Source organism: Bombina bombina, chromosome 2, assembly GCF_027579735.1.
Source record: "Bombina bombina isolate aBomBom1 chromosome 2, aBomBom1.pri, whole genome shotgun sequence".
In the NCBI taxonomy this organism is placed as follows: Eukaryota; Metazoa; Chordata; class Amphibia; order Anura; family Bombinatoridae; genus Bombina; species Bombina bombina.
Genome location: NC_069500.1, coordinates 1,199,138,552 through 1,199,154,151, shown reverse-complemented (window position 1 = coordinate 1,199,154,151; position 15,600 = coordinate 1,199,138,552). Strand labels below are relative to the sequence as shown.

Here is a 15,600-nt window from a genome sequence, read left to right as displayed (position 1 = left end):
AACACTGATTGGATATATAAATTGGGATGGATCAAGTGATATACTAAAGTAAAATGTTGAATTCCAGTAATAATAGTAGATAAATGTATACAATATGCATAACATTCATATATAACTGCTACTGAATCTAATCGCAGTTAAATGTCTGAGTGCATCCAGATGGAAAGCATAAGATGTACCACTTCAAAAACAGAGATAATATTAATAAATACCAATAGAAGGTCAAAATCATATGTTTAAAATAAATTAATGTGATAGATATAATAACTATTATTATAATATCAGATCCAGTCAAAGTTAGCACACTGGTCTATAATGAGTTAATATGATGTTACCTAAGGTGTCTAAATATGATGGATTGTTGTAATAGTTCGAACTATAAACAGCTCATATATAAATATATGATATAGGGAGGAAAATCCTACCAATCTATAAAGGACATCTCTAATATGACAACAAAGACAAGTAATAATAACTAGTTGGTTGTATTATTCCATCAAATGAGTGATCTGAGAAAAGAAACTAACTAACTAAAGGACATATCTAGTGAGACATGGTGTTCACAACTGAATATGGACACATGATGATATCATCATGTGTCCATATTCAGTTGTGAACACCATGTCTCACTAGATATGTCCTTTAGAGATTGGTATTAGTTTCTTTTCTCAGATCACTCATTTGATGGAATAATACAACCAACTAGTTATTATTACTTGTCTTTGTTGTCATATTAGAGATGTCCTTTATAGATTGGTAGGATTTTCCTCCCTATATCATATATTTATATATGAGCTGTTTATAGTTCGAACTATTACAACAATCCATCATATTTAGACACCTTAGGTAACATCATATTAACTCATTATAGACCAGTGTGCTAACTTTGACTGGATCTGATATTATAATAATAGTTATTATATCTATCACATTAATTTATTTTAAACATATGATTTTGACCTTCTATTGGTATTTATTAATATTATCTCTGTTTTTGAAGTGGTACATCTTATGCTTTCCATCTGGATGCACTCAGACATTTAACTGCGATTAGATTCAGTAGCAGTTATATATGAATGTTATGCATATTGTATACATTTATCTACTATTATTACTGGAATTCAACATTTTACTTTAGTATATCACTTGATCCATCCCAATTTATATATCCAATCAGTGTTAGAAATCTATACAGTTGTAGTGTTTAACTGCAGACTTGGGTGATTTATGCCCCACTGTTGTAATTCATATGACACTATTAGTATGAATTGGCAGTAACGCTTATCTCCCCACCAGATAATTTTAGTGTTTTGCCTTCACTACGCTCTATTTTTGGCCCCTTTATTGGTGTAACAAGAGATCTTCTCTCTCCACTAGATAATTCTGGTACTCGCCTTAGTTAATATCTTTATTTGGCCCCTTTATTGGTGCAATATTGGCTCCACATATTACTGATTAGAAGGATGCACTATGGTTGCGATACACCTCACGCCCCTTATCATCATAATCCTATCAGCCAGTGCCACGTATCTGGATCAGGATCGCTACTGTGCGATCCTGACTTGACAGAAACATTGAAGCCGGGCATGCGCACTCAGCGCAGAGGAGGAATGTAGACATCGCCAACGCCTACTCTTGAGCGTATGCAGCGATTGGGCAATATCTGACTGCAGCTTGTCATGCGCATTGAGCGCCTGTGGACGCCGACTTAGTTAGCGGCGAATTTAAATTACACAGAACTTGAAACTATGAGACAATAGCTGATTGAGACATCTACTTATTTTTTCAAAAGAACTTGACGTTCACTAGTATTGGAATTGCTGTGCTCTGTCTGTTCCCAATCACACATGTCATCTGAAATTAATTTGCCTTTATACAACATGTCACTCATAACAAGGTATGACCTTTATAAGTTTAGTGAAATGATAGCTTAAAATCAAATGTAATACCAACTAAGAAAATATATATATATAAAAATTGCTATTAAGCATTGCCTCCCATACTGTGTATGGTTGACATTATGCTGTATGTTTTAATGTGTGCTTCATTATCATTGTTTTCTAAAAAATAAGGTATAAAGGTTTTTTTAAGTATATTTGACTAAATAAAATGTAGCATGAATAATGTTAACTAGGAATGTATGAAATCTGTATTACACATTGTATATTATATTGTACACTGTTTATGTTTATATTTTAATGTGTGTTCTATATGGTAGCAACTGATTGGTTGGGATCATATTACTGATTAAGTAGACCCATCCCACAACCACCTGTTTAATATCAATTAATTTAGGTTTAGGGTATATCTAGCAAAGTGTTCAGTAAACATTTTATGAAGCCTGATGAAACAGCCATTGGCTGAGAAACGCGTTGCCTGTTATTTTTACAATTTTATTAAAGTCACTTTTTAATATTTTGAACACTTGCTGCATCTTTCTTTGGGATATATATCCTTTATCCTTTTCCTGAGGACTAATTCCTTTCCTGGATCAATTGTGGGATCCTTTTGCACCTCTGGATCCATTTGGATGTCTGGCTACAAGTCTGTTGGGTGACTGAATTGACCCCTTCATGCCTCTATAGCACCACGAGAGGTGCTTTACACTTTGTGAGTATTATTCATCTCTTTGCTTGTATTGACACCTTTGCACCAGCAATACTAGGCCATATTGGCACCTGTGTTTTCCTTCTGTCTATACAGACATCAGCTCCTGTGCAGGAAGTTGGTCTTCTGGGTGACCAAATAGATCCCAGACCGTATATCTAGCACTAATTGAGGTGCTCTACTAAACGTGAGTTTACTCATCACCTTAAGATCTATTTATTCTGGATCAAACAATATTGGGCCATGTGGCGCTTCTGTCTTTTCTCTTCATGAAGTAAATTTGATGAAAGGATAATAGAGTCCTCGATAACCAGTACAGTCCAAGAGTTCTATTAGGTAAAAGTCATACAAAAGAAAAGTACACTCCCTAGGATCTGATGCGTTTCGCACATGCGCTTCATCAGAGAGCATTATGAAGTAGCTAGAAGGGGGTGTAATATTTTATATTATATAATCTTCAGCTATCCAAAGCACACATTAACAAATGTATTTAATGATAATTTGTGTAATAAAAAAGGAACATTTTAAATACTGGCTAATTTTAGCTTAATATTGTCTAAAATGTTAGCCGGGTGGTCAGCAAAATCAGCTGGGTGGTGCACCCACTAAAAAGTTCTTGGGAGAACACTGCAGACTATTATTTGCATTTTTTAACACAGAAAAACAAACCAAAGATGGAGGCAGAGAAGATTGTGAATTACTGGTGTAGAAAAACTAGACATAAAATATCTTTCAAGCACCGAGTTAAAGGGACATTAAACACTAAATAAATGCTAGATAGAATGATGCAGTCAAAGAAAAGATTACTCAGAGAATAACATATAGATGGGAGCTGCCATGTTGAAACTTAGGTTACTTTCTCTGCTGTGGCCAATTAGGGACAGTAAATAAGTCACTTGAATGTGCAGTCAATGGCTGTGTGGAATATAACAGCGTTCTGCACGTCCATTTCTAACAGGAACTAAAAAGCTCACAATTTCAGAATGGAATTACATGAAATAGGGCAAAACAAATAATAAAAGTATATTGCAGAGATACATATACACACACACACTATATATATATATATATATATATATATATATATATATATATATATATATATATATATATATATATATATATATATACACACACACACACACGATTTATAATTGTATATTACCATCTCAAAGTGTTTAATGTCCCTTTAATGACTTACTTAACCTTGATTAGTTCTGGTTATATCTATATTAGGTATATGCTACCTATACTACTGTATTATTTTCACATTGCATGTCTTACTGCTTGCCCTTCATTCCTTTCAGCACCAGTTTGGTGGTTTTCACTCTTGAATACTCTGTCATATTGCCAGGAGACTTGATAGCTCAGGGACACTGACCAGAATCCTTCTGTAACAGAATGACAGGAAAAAGACTTGATTTCTTTAATCATTATAATTACATGGGAATCAACATAATATAAAGTAATATAAACATCTCAGATACAGTGCATGTTACCTTTACAAGAAATAGCATTATCATCACAATGGATCTATCACTATGAATACATTACAGTCAAACACTTTCTGCCAGTAGTCATTTAAACTGCGTAGCTACATCATGAAGATTTAATTCTGGTGTTCATAGTTATATACTGTACTGTATTTTGCTAGGACATTTATTTTTAAATGAATTCCCTGCCCCATTTATTTAACCTCTGCAAAAGGGTTAATAAACAGTCAGATTTGCACACATAGTCCAAAAAAGAAGGGAATGTAATTAAAGGGAAAATAAAGTTAAAATTATTATTTTTATGTCAGATAGATCATGCAAATTTAAACAACTTTCCATTTTACTTCTGTTATCTAATTTGGTTCATTCTCTTGGTATCATTTGTCGAAAAGCATACCTAGGTAGAGTCATGAGCAGCAATACACTATTGGGAGATAGCAGTTGATTGGTTGCTGCACAAATATGCCTCTTGTCATTGGCTAACCCAATTTGATCAGTTAGTACCCAGTAGTGCATTGTTATTCCTTCAATAAAGGATCCCAAGAGAATGATGCAAACTTGATAACCGAAGCTGGAAAGCTGTTTGAAATATGCTCTATCTTAATCATGAAAGAAAGAAAGAAAAAAAAAAAAAAAGATTTTGTCCCTTCTACAATAAAATACTTTGAACTAATAGTATTGATAACCAGAATATTAAAGTAAATCTATGTGGTTTTTGAGTTAGAAAACCAGTAGAAAATCAGATTTTTCCATTTCAGCAACGTGAGAAACAAATATTACTGAACTAGTATATTACTGAACTAGTCCTAAATCCTGTGTACACGGCCAAAATCCCAATCCACTTGGATCCCCCTCTCCATCCTTCACTGCTGCTCTCAACATTTTTTTTTCTGCAGTGCAGCGGTCCCGCCAGCTCCCGCCCCCCCCCTTATACTGTCTGATCCTCACAGCCTTTTGAAGTATTGCGCAGTCTCATGCGCCGTCACTAACTGATCCTTCCTTACGGCCAAGTATGTTTGTCTTGCACTGATGTCTCTACTACGCATGACTGCATCGGACAAACATACCTGGCCTTTTAGTATATAGGATGTATCAATAATTAACAGATTATGTTGTGTGTGATGTCTGGGTGACAAAACCGGAGGGCCCCAAGGCAGAACATGCTGTGATCAGAGATGTCATCGCAGAAAATGCAGCATGTCTGCAGAAAGAATGGGACACATGCAGGAACTATTAGCGCTTTCACTTAACAGACCTGCTCAAAATGACACTGTTCTCTTCAAACAGTGCTGTTTTCTTGGCTGCACTGTGTAGGTTTTCCTTACCACAGTGCATCCAGAGCAAAGTGCTGTTTGAAGAGAACAGTCAAATACGGAGATGCGCTGCAAAGCGGCAGTACATTTATTGTTGACTGGCTCTTGGGGATTTTTTTCAGCCCGCACGCCCCTAGCCTTTCCCGGCTGCAAAGCAAACTTCTGAAAGTAAGATGTTCCTGTGAACAATGCACCTTTTGTATTACTTCATTTCTACCTTGTGATGTTAGACCAAGAGAAAAGGAAAAAAAAAATTCAACAGCTAATTTGTAATGCAATTTTGAACTGCAGCACTACAAAAAAAATAGTTTTACTCTCATAAACACATTGCAATTGAGCTAGTGATTTAATTAATTTAACTACCTAATTTAAAATTGAATTTTATTCCAAAATACCCTGCAGAAAATGTTTCACTAAAATGATGTAATCACAGAAATTGAAGAAAAGCTCTTCCTCTGCGCTGGAGGGTTTGAGGAATTTCTTGATGTCAGGGCACATGATACTCAAACACCTTGCAATGAAGCCAGTTAGGATAAGATATGCAGCATGGTTAGCTTTGAGAAGTCTGCAGTGTGAATTTCAAGCACAGAAGATTAAAAAAAATAAATCTCAATTTTCAGAGATAAATTACATGAAGAGGGGACAAAATATATTCATTACAAATATGTTTTACTACATATAAGTAAACATTTTCTATTACATCTCAATGTGTTTACTGCCCCTTTAAATACACATTTGTGCCATTTAGCTACTGAGAATATACATAACATACCCTCTCAAAAGTTAATAAAAACATCACCAGCAACAACACCAGCTAGCAATGTGATTAAACATTTGTAACATCGTCCCTTTATAATATTAACCTTTAGGGTCTATTTATTCCATACAGTGGGCTGGCACAAGAAGTAATGTCTAATTCACACTACGTAATGTAAATAAACACAACTCACTCCGAGGAACGCTTCTTCCGCTTTCAGTGTGAACCAAAACAAGCTGTACGTGGGCAATAATTCACTAACCCTGAGAAACTGAAGAGGACAACAATAGCATACTCGAAGTTAAATTGCACTAACTAGCTTTGCACTAACCGGATAGAAGCAGCCGCTTACCCGAAGAAGGCTATGATCCTCTACTGATTGGCGATGGAAGGTTCATAGGGGACAAGTGTAAAATTACCCGAGGACCATCAAATGCCTATAATACAGAGGACAACCAGAACCTTACCCGTGGAATCAACTGATCGTAACACTCGGAAATATATTAATTAGTAAGCTTACCCTGAGAAACGCCAGGCAGAAACAAAGTAGTCTATCTGGAGCTCCACTCTAGACAGGAAACATGTGACACTGACCTCCACTCTCAACAAAGTAGTCTATCTGCAGAGTGGAGCTCCACTCTAGACAGGAAACATGTGACCTCCACTGCAATTTTTTTTTCTATTTCAATAAAACTTTAATGTATCAAACAACCAATATGCACAATCATTCAGAAAACGTTTTTTTTTTAAATAAACTTTAATGTATCAAACAACCAATAGGCACAATTCTGAAAACAAAATTGCATTATTTTGGTTTATGGTGAGTGACATTTATAAGGTTAAGGCAAAGTATAAGCAAATGTAATGATTATTCTAAGTTATAAATAGATCATCTCAGGAAATCACAGGAGTAATTCTTTAGTTTTTTATGTATTATCTACTGTTTTATATGAACAATACTGAACTATTTAAAGCTCCACTCTACACAAGAAACATGTGACATCCACAACCTCCAGTTCTCTTTAAACAAGAAGGTTTGCTGCTTTCTTTTTTTTTTTTTTACCATATTTAACCCCTTAGTGACCTGACTGTTGTACCAATTTTTTAGCATTAGCGACCAGGGCTCTTTTTACATTGCTGCAGTGTTTGCGTTTAGCTGTAATTTCCCTCTTACTTATTTTTTTTTTACCATGTTTAACCCCTTAGTGACCTGACTGTTGTACCAATTTTTTAGCGTTAGCGACCAAGGCTGTTTTTACATTGCTGCGGTGTTTGCGTTTAGCTGTAATTTTCCTCTTACTCCTTTACTGTACTCACACATATTATATACTCATTACTGTACCCACACATATTATATACTCATTACTGTACTCACACATATTATATACTCATTACTGTACCCACATATATTATATACTCATTACTGTACTCACACATATTATATACTCATTACTGTACCCACACATATTATATACTCATTACTGTACCCACATATATTATATACTCATTACTGTACTCACACATATTATATACTCATTACTGTACCCACACATATTATATACTCATTACTGTACTCACACATATTATATACTCATTTACTGTACTCACACATATTATATACTCATTACTGTACTCACACATATTATATACTCATTTACTGTACCCACATATATTATATACTCATTACTGTACTCACACATATTATATACTCATTTACTGTACCCACATATATTATATACTCATTACTGTACTCACACATATTATATACTCATTACTGTACCCACATATATTATATACTCATTACTGTACTCACACATATTATATACTCATTACTGTACCCACAAATATTATATACTCATTACTGTACCCACATATATTATATACTCATTACTGTACTCACACATATTATATACTCATTACTGTACCCACACATATTATATACTCATTTACTGTACTCACACATATTATATACTCATTACTGTACCCACACATATTATATACTCATTACTGTACCCACATATATTATATACTCATTACTGTACTCACACATATTATATACTCATTACTGTACCCACACATATTATATACTCATTTACTGTACTCACACATATTATATACTCATTACTGTACCCACACATATTATATACTCATTACTGTACTCACACATATTATATACTCATTACTGTACCCACATATATTATATACTCATTACTGTACTCACACATATTATATACTCATTACTGTACCCACACATATTATATACTCATTTACTGTACCCACACATATTATATACTCATTACTGTACTCACACATATTATATACTCATTACTGTACTCACACATATTATATACTCATTTACTGTACCCACACATATTATATACTCATTACTGTACTCACACATATTATATACTCATTACTGTACCCACACATATTATATACTCATTACTGTACCCACACATATTATATACCGTTTTTCTCGCCATAAGATTGACTTTCTACAGATACCATTATTTTCATCATATCTTATAATTTTTAATAAATATTTTTTATAAATTATGATTAAAAAATATTAAAAACCACACTTTTTTTTTTTTACTTTTACCCCCAAAATCTGTTACGCATCTACAACCCGCAAGAAAACAAGATGGCTAAACAGTTTCTTCATTTTGTCCTGAGTTTTGAAATACACAATTTTCAATTTTTACGATTAACCTTTTTTTCCTTCAGTGACCTTTTAACCCCAACCCTCCCCCTAGATCTAACCCTCCCCCTAGATCTAACCCTCCCCCTAGATCTAACCCTCCCCCTAGATCTAACCCTTCCCCTAGATCTACCACTAAGCCTAGATCTAACCCTACCTCTAGATCTAACCCTTCCCCTAGATCTACCACTAAGCCTAGATCTAACCCTTCCCCTAGATCTAACCCTCCCCCTAGATCTAACCCTTCCCCTAGATCTACCACTAAGCCTAGATCTAACCCTAACCCTACATAATTATTTATTTTTATTATTTTTACTATTTAATTTTTTTTCATCTGTTACAACTGCGGTCCTTAAGGAGATAAAGGGATAGTAAATTCAAAATTTAACTTGCATGATTCAGATAGAACATGTCATTTTAAGACACTTATAAATTCACATCTATTTTTAAATGTGCTTTGTTCTCTTGTTATCCCTTGCTGAAAGAGAATACACACATATTCAACACTAGTGGGAGCTAGCTGCTGATTTTTGCCTGCACTCATTTGTCTTTTGCGATTGGATGACTATGGCTCCGTTCGGGCAGCGCTCCAAGCAAACTGGGACTCGCTTGTAGCGTTTTCCTCACATTTGCAAGTGAGATGCCTGGCGTTTTTGAGTGCTCTGATGATATAAGTCCCAGCGCTTCCATCGTACTGGAAAAGCTGTCACTTTTGAGAGCAAGCTCAGACGCTTGGCAACATGGCAGCCTCCACACACGTTTTGCTGTGGAGGCTGCCATGTTTTTATAAGCAGCAGAGGAGGGACAGGTGAGGCGGATAAGTCTGACAGCAGCATTTAGTACAGGGCAAATTGGAGATAGGCTAAGTAAGCCCTGTACTAAATGCTGCTGTCATGCTTATCCGGTGTTATGCTGAGACTGGTTTCCCCAGTGTCTCTGGTTTCCCCTGCCTCTCGGCAAACATCGGAACTCTGACCCACCTCCATTCAGCTGCTCTCAGCTCAGCACCTGTAGTATTATTAGCTGAATGGGGCAGGATAAGCTACAGGGGCTGAGCTGAGAACAGCTGAATGAAGGTGGGTCAGAGTGCCAATGTTTGCCGAGAGGCAGGGGAAACCATTCTCGAACAACGGTGTTGTGTAAACAGCTTAAATAAAAATAATCCTCCACTAATAAAGAGAGACACAATTTAAACATTTTTACAGTCAGCTACAAGGGAGCTTATTTAAAAACGTTCATTATTGTGCAGCAGATCCCTTTGCGCATGCAATCGTTTTCTCTAAGCTCCCTTGCTTGTGACGTCACCTACCGCCACGTCATCGCTGGAAGTGAAGCGCCTCCACTAGCTCCTGAGCGCTGCCAAACGCGACCTATATGTGTTCATCTTGCTGCCAGTAGTGCAATGTTGTTCCTTCAGCAAAGGATAACAAGAGAACGAAGCAGATTTTATAATGGAAGTAAATTGGAAACTGCATGTTCTTTCTGATTTATAAAAGTCTGTTTTTGACTTGAGTGTCCCTTAAATGATTTTTTTTTATTATGAAAATAACAATTTTGATTCTGACTATGACTAAGTTTCCTCCCATGTGCTTGACACAGGAGCCAGCAATCATTAAAGATCTACACATATACAATGGGTTGTCAAGAATGAGGCACTGTTCTGTGGGCGCATAACCATGCCAAGTTATGTGTCAATGAATGAAGATGACCGCCAGAAGCCCATAGATAACGTGATGCAAAGAGAAAAACCAGAAGCAAGGGAGCCATTCCTCTTTGTATTTCAGCACAGAGAAGATATGGAGTTGTTTTTGCAGGCATGTCTTGACCAACAGGGCCTCCAAGTTAATGCCATGTTCAACAAATGACTGATGGACAAGGGGTGGTGGTGTGTGTCTGTTTAAATTATTGATAATAATAAAAAAATAAGATAATTAACACCATTTCTGAGTCAGTGCTTTAATAACACACTACCACAAGTATGAAGGTACAAGAAAATTATAGGTAACAGTATATATATATATATATATATATATATAGCAGTAGCCTATTGTTGCTTCTGCTTTCATAGTATAAGGTTAGGGTTATAAGTTCAAATGGTTTCTGACCTTGATTGAACACGATTCTCCAGAGCTCCGGGGAACAGCAAGAAAGCACACAAGCACAGAGAGTGTTTCTCACAAGTTCCGTTTACTGTAAGTATACACAGCAGTTATATAGCAGTCTCGCATCATGAGGCTACAGGAAATGCAGTTAGAGGATTAAATAAAATGTCCATATATGTCTATCTAAGAAACATGTTAAAGGAAGTTGTGGGTGTTGTTTGCTGTATTACAGACAATCATATGAGTTTCAAAATGCCCTCATGTGTCGGTTACAAGTCACCCACTAACATAATATACCCATCAACACACAGACACATAAAACACACAAAAACATAGAGACACACACACACCCTCACTGAGACATCCAGAGAAAACAGAGAGACATACACTCTCAGAGAGACACCCACAGAAAATGCATATACATACACACACCCTCACAGAGACAACCAAAGAAAACACACAGACATACTCACCCACCCTCAAAGAGACATCCACATTTTAAAAAAAAGTCATACGCATCCACCCTCACAGAGGCATCAAGAGGAAATACACAAAGACATACATACACACACCCTCACAGGGACACAAATAGAAAAAGCACAAAGACATACTCACACACCCTCACAGACATACACCGATAATGCACAAAGACATATACACCCACTCTCACAGAGAGACCAACAACAACAACAAAACAGTGTGTGACATGCATGATAAAAAAAATTGCAGAAATTAAGAGATCACTTTTTAAACAATCAGATTTGCAAATGTGCAAACAAAAATTAAACTCTATGAATTCAAAATTGTAGATTAATGTTATCAGTAGATGGTTAGATGAAGAAAAGTACTTTTAAAAGGTTGACATATGTTTGTGTTTTTTCCCCCAAACAAGATCAACACTTCAATTATGGTGTAAACATGTTCCCATCTGTCAGCTGTACTTATGGATTTTGAAAATGCTGTACTCTATATGGTCTTGGTGGAACCATAAGCCGTGGCACTAGGTCTCATACCATTAGATATGGTTAAATGCATGATTTAGGCTTGTTTGTATGTATTTCAAAATTAAGTCAGCTGTATTGTAAACTGAACAGTGTTAAGTTAACCTGTATCATTTGAAACACTGAGAAATCTTAGTTTGAAAGTATAACTTTTTATGCATATGTAAAAATCATAGATAAAATGCCTCCTTGCATCTGTAAAGTCCTTGCATAAAGGGGCAGTAAACTGAAATGTAGTTAAAATGTATATATTACAAAAAAAATATCTTTCAAAAGGGCAACTACCATTTGTGTTTTAAGGAGGAAACCTTTATGCATGGCTTTAAATATAGAATTTCTACAGCATTGTCAAATAATCATAAATACACTGCTGCAGATTGCTAAAAAAAATAAATGTTTTTTATGGACCCCTGGCCCCACCATACTACTACCACACTGAAGTTACAATCCAAAATTGCACAAAGAAATAAAAAAAATGACTATGTAAGTCCTACCTCCTCTGCAAATAAAAGTGCTCTGCCATCTGACTCAGACACACACTGTACAAACTTAAAGGGCTACTGGACCCACATTTTTTCTTTCATGATTCAGATAGAGCATGCAATTTTAAGCAGCTTTATAATTTATTCCTATTATAATTTTTTATTCATTCTCTTGCTATCTTTATTTGAAAAGTTAGGAATGAAAGCTTTGGAGCATGACTATTTTTTGTTCAGTACCCTGGATAGAGCTTGCTAATAGGTGCCTGCATTTAGCCATCCAATAAGCAAGCGTAACCCAGGTTCTCAAACTAACATGGGCCGGCTCAAACGCTTTTATTTCTTCTTTTTCAGATAAATATAGGAAGAGAACGAAGAAAATTTGATAATAGAAGTAAATTAAAAAGCTGCTTAAAATTGCATGCTCTATCGGAATCTAGAATGAAAAAAATTGTGTTTAGTATCCTTTTAAGTGCCAAGTCTGTCTCACTACGCATAGTGGTTTAGTGCACACTCAAAAATCCTCTCAAATGCTAATGCTTTACTCATTTTAATAAAATTTACCACACTCAGTAGCACTCTGCTGTAATACCCTCTGGTGGCTCCCAAAATTGTTTAAAGAAAATAATAGTTGTTCTTGCCTCATGGGGAACCCTGGCCCATTTGGCCCCTGACAGGAGTCACCCCTGTAACCCCCTGATGGCACCCAGGTGTGATTTACGGAGTTGATGTATTTATAACTTACAATAATCATTACTTTTGCCCTAACAGAACATAAGTTAATGTAAAGAATGTGCTTATTTAACCTTATTAATAACAATCAGCATAAACCACTGTCAATGAACATTAAGAACAGGAAAGCAAAATATTTAGTTTTCTGAATTATTGTGTCTATTGATTGTTACGTTAAAGTCCATTTAAAAAAATAAATAAAATATTGAGTGGAGGTCAAATGTTTCCTATCTTGAGTGGAGCTCCAGTTTGGCACAAGTTTGTTTGCCATATAAAGCGTTGGTTCAGGCTTAGAACATATATCCACACAGAAATGAGTGTCGCAAATAATTTTAAACCTTTTTAAATACAAGTTACTTTTAAAAAAGGTAAAATATATTCAGTGGCAAGGTTGGCACAAGTTTGTTTGCCATATAAAGCATTGGGTCAGGCTTAGAACTTAAAAATATGAAGTGGTTCATGCCCTGTATATATGCACACAGAAATGAGTGACTCATCGGATTTCAACCCTTTTTAAATACCAGTTTAAATACCAGTTACTTATTCAGAAAAGGTAAAATATATGAAGTGGCCAGGTTGGCACAAAAAATTGCTATAAAAAGCATTGGGCACGGCTGAAAATATGTATATTCTATGAAGATGTTCATGCCGAGTATATATCATCACAGAAATAAGTGACCAAAAGGATTTTAAAACTTAAAATACCAGTTACTTATTCAGAAAAGGTAAAATATATGAAGTGGCAAGGTTGGCACCAGATTGTTTGATATAAAAAGCATTGTGACAGGCTGAAAACATGTATGTCCTATAGAGAGGCTTATGCCATGTATATAAGCACACATTAATGAGCGTTCCAAAGGATTTTAAAAGTTATTAAATACCAATTACTTATTTAGAAAAGGTAAAATATATGAAATGGCAAGGTTGCCTGCAATTTTTTTGCTCTAAAAAGCGTTGGGCCAGGTTGATAACATGTCTATTCTATAATGGGGTTCATGCCCTGTATATATCCACACATAAATTAGTGGGCCAAATGATTTTAACCCTTTTTAAATACCTTTACTTGATAAGATAAAATATATGAAGTTGCAAAGTTGGCACCAGATTGTTTGCATTGGGCCATGCTGAAAATATTTGTCTATTCTATGATGAAGTTCATGCCGAGTATTTATCATCACAGAAATGAGTGACCCAAAAGGATTTTAACCCTTTTAAAATAACTGTTTATTATTCATAAAAGGTAAAATATATGAAGTAGCAAGGTTGTCACCAATGTTTTCCATAAAGAGCGTTGGGCAAGTCTGATAACATGTCTGTCATATGATGGGGTTCATGCCGTGTATATATCCACAAATAAATAAGTGGCTCAAAGGATTTTAACTCTTTTTAAAATAACAGTTACTTTTTGAAAACATAACCAAATTTGTTCCACATTTGCTATCTGTTTATTGCAATACTAGTGTTAAAGTCCGTGTAGACGGTCAAAAATGTGTCCAACTTACTAACCACTCCCTTATTTACCCACCTCTCCCTCCAAGAACCTTTGCCTACCATCTGACCCCCCCATCCACTCAGATCTCATCCCCCCTCCCTCCTTTACCCTCCCTGCCACTTTCAACATCTAATTTTCTGCAGTGCAGAGGTACCACCCGCTCCCGTCTATATCTATCACCAATCCCTCTATCTCTATCACTATCCATATATCCCTCTATCCCTCTATTGCTGTGTCCATCTATCCCTATCCATCTATCCCTCTATCTCTATTCCTCTATCTCTATCCCTATCTCCCTATACCTATATCCATTTATCTCTATCCATCTATCACTATCCTTCTATCCCTATCTTAACATATTTTTTTTATGCAGCACAGTGGTCCCAGCCTCTCCAGCCCCTCCAGCGATGGGGCTCCCACCTGCCTCCCTCCTTACCCTCCCACGCCACCGTTTGGCACCACCGCTGCACAATACAGAAAGGGACACAGATTGCAGAAATGCCTCAATATTGAGGCATAGTGCATTACCATTTTCTAAGCAACCGTTGCAGAGAGGGCCAGTGATGGTGCCGATCGTTGGTGGCATGCGAAGGATAGGAGGGAGGCAGGTGGGTGGCCCATCACTGGCGGTAGGAGGAAGAAGGCAGTAGGGTGTGTGAGAGGGGCAGGAGAGGGTGGGAACGCTTATACTACGGAAAAAGTTGGAAGCTGGAAGGAGGGAGAGGGGGATAATAGATTAGTAAAATAAACTGGGAGAGGGTAGAGTGGTAGGGGAATGAGGGTGGACAAATACACTACAGATTTTATTTTATATATCTACTGTATATAAAAAATAAAAGCAAATAAATATTAGCTACTGGCAGACAGCTGAAAGTACATAACATGTACGCTAAAAGGTAGAAGGGGGGGGTCTGAACAAAGGA

At 36.1% G+C, this 15,600-nt stretch overlaps 1 protein-coding gene and 1 long non-coding RNA gene across 5 annotated transcripts in view; one reads left to right on the top strand and one right to left on the bottom strand.

The window, feature by feature from the left end:
• Nucleotides 1–6,764, bottom strand: part of FRG1 (FSHD region gene 1) — a 76,614-nt gene extending 69,850 nt beyond the window's left edge. Inside the window, exons 1-3 of one of the 4 annotated variants that reach the window (XM_053703900.1) lie at nt 6,691–6,757; nt 6,523–6,607; nt 3,892–3,998 (exon numbers count right to left, since the gene is read on the bottom strand). In XM_053703900.1, the coding sequence (XP_053559875.1) occupies nt 3,892–3,953 (62 nt within the window). In that variant the 5' untranslated portion in view covers nt 3,954–3,998; nt 6,523–6,607; nt 6,691–6,757. The other 3 variants (XM_053703902.1, XM_053703903.1, XM_053703901.1) reach the window with 3 other exon arrangements.
• Nucleotides 6,765–6,945: 181 nt separating this feature from the next.
• On the top strand, nt 6,946–10,811 carry LOC128648209 (uncharacterized). The gene is made up of 2 exons (XR_008400539.1): nt 6,946–6,990; nt 10,471–10,811. It is a non-coding gene; the product is annotated as an uncharacterized LOC128648209 (long non-coding RNA).
• The last annotated feature ends 4,789 nt before the right edge of the window (nt 10,812–15,600 follow it).